Source organism: Oryctolagus cuniculus, chromosome 4 (genome assembly GCF_051225735.1).
Source record: "Oryctolagus cuniculus isolate XC-2025 breed Fujian yellow rabbit chromosome 4, ASM5122573v1, whole genome shotgun sequence".
In the NCBI taxonomy this organism is placed as follows: Eukaryota; Metazoa; Chordata; class Mammalia; order Lagomorpha; family Leporidae; genus Oryctolagus; species Oryctolagus cuniculus.
In genome coordinates this window covers 14663643-14665474 of record NC_142870.1, presented here as the reverse complement: position 1 = coordinate 14665474, position 1832 = coordinate 14663643, and the positions used below count along the sequence as shown (strand labels likewise).

The 1832-nt window shown below is 39.0% G+C and overlaps 1 protein-coding gene across 1 annotated transcript; it reads right to left on the bottom strand.

Moving 5' to 3' along the window:
- Positions 1–898: 898 nt before the first annotated feature.
- On the bottom strand, positions 899–1571 carry LOC149126916 (keratin-associated protein 20-2-like). The gene has a single exon (XM_089330348.1). It carries the CDS (start codon positions 1540–1542, stop codon positions 1369–1371), a length of 174 nt encoding a protein of 57 aa, XP_089186474.1. The 5' UTR covers positions 1543–1571; the 3' UTR covers positions 899–1368.
- Between the last annotated feature and the right edge of the window lie 261 nt (positions 1572–1832).

Here is a 1832-nt window from a genome sequence, read left to right as displayed (position 1 = left end):
ATAGAAATTACAATGACACCTATATGTATAATAGCTGGGCTTTATGGCCTTTTAAACAAAATCATAGATAAAATTGTAGAAACTTAACTGGTCTTCTCATGAAAATAGCAGTAATCATATTGGGAAATAGATTTTTAGGGAATTTTCAGGAACAAACATCTATAGTATGATGAATGTCTATTTGTGCGACCTGTGTAGAAAACCACACCTCTGAATGCTAGGGTAGAACTCTATGCATCTGGAAATAACAATGGCAATTTAAGTGGCCAATGGCTATGTGATACTTGAAGGCTGTTTAAGTTCCTTCAGTTGTCATTTGAGGCCAAAAGGGCAGCCCGGGAGAAGAAATCTATTAAGAACACAGCCTCCAACAGCACAATAGAACATGTTTGACTTGAAAAAAGCAAGACAGCATGACTTGGAGTACAAAAGAAGTAAACGGGGTAATAGCATGGCCTAATGATCCCACATGAAGACAGAGGTTTGGTCAAAAATAGCTGCAGTTGCATCTGTCGAGATGTAGTTTAGTCTGAAGAAAACTGGTAATTCTTGCTACTCTTGTGGTTACCTAGTATTATAAGCATAACACCATCATTAGGAGGGTTTCACAAAGCACACAGGCACATATTGCAAAGAGAGGCATGCACGCACAAACATATCGTCCTTCTATTTATGAGGGATAGAACATGTAACTATGTTATATTTCAAATACCAATTTAGATTTCATGTAAAGGAATTTTTTACATTTTTACACCAGAACCGTTTGGAAGAGAGGTGGGCTAAAATATATTATGCAAAAAGAGAATGATGACTCAAATAATAAATGCCCCCAAAATTAAAAGGACAAGTCTTATTGATTTTATTTTTAAGATTTATTTTATTTACTTGACAGGCAAAGGAACAGAGAGGGGGAGAGAAATCGATCTTCTATCCATTGGCTCAATCCCAAATTGGCCTCAAAAGCCAGGGCTGGGTCAGGTCGAAGCAAGGAGCCCAGAATTCCATTCAAGTCTCCTACATGGATGCAGGGTCCCAAGCTCTTAGGTGATTTTTTTTCCACTTTCTCAAGAACATTAACAGGGAGCAGGATCAAGTCCTGGAGCAACCAGGACTTGAACCAATGCCCATATGAGATGGCAACATTGCAAGCACTGGCTTAACCCATTGCACCACAATGCAAGTCTCAAGTCCACATTTTTATTAAGTCAATACTGTCACATTGAAATCTGAAGTGTTATCATAGTAATCTGGAGTTGTATAATTATTCAATGCAGCAGAGACACCTACTAATAGAAGGGAAAAAAAATCAAAAAGTAGAATCAATGAGAGAAAAATTAGCTGGTAGTCTTCAATCTGGGGCGAAGTTTCTCAGTAGAAGCCACATGACCAATATCTTCCATAGTAACATGGGCGGTAGCAGCCATATCCATAACCACCATAGCCAGAGCCATAACCGCAGCCAAGACCTCTAAAGTAGCCACAGCCTAGGCCTCCAAGCCCATAGCCCAGGCCACCATAGTAGTTGCCGTAGTAGTAGCTCATGGTAGCCAATGCTGAGGTCTTACGTGAGAGCAAAGTGCTTGCTTGCGGAATATGAACTTCTCTCCTTCCACAGGACTTTTTTATACACCTCCTGTCATGGGTGTGGCAAACCCCACATAATTATGTTTGTGTATTTTATCAACTGATATGTATAAAAGCCGCTCATTAACATTTTGTTCATTGGGAAGAAATGCCCTCATACCCATGCATTTTGAATACCTTTACTGCTGTCTCTAAATTCTTTAAGCTGTACCATATGCCTTCTTATAAAATGCAATTTTAAAAATTTA

Coding starts and splice junctions, on each gene's coding strand:
- LOC149126916 (XM_089330348.1), bottom strand. CDS start 1,542: ATGAGCTACTACTACGGCAACTACTATGGTGGCCTGGGCTATGGGCTT.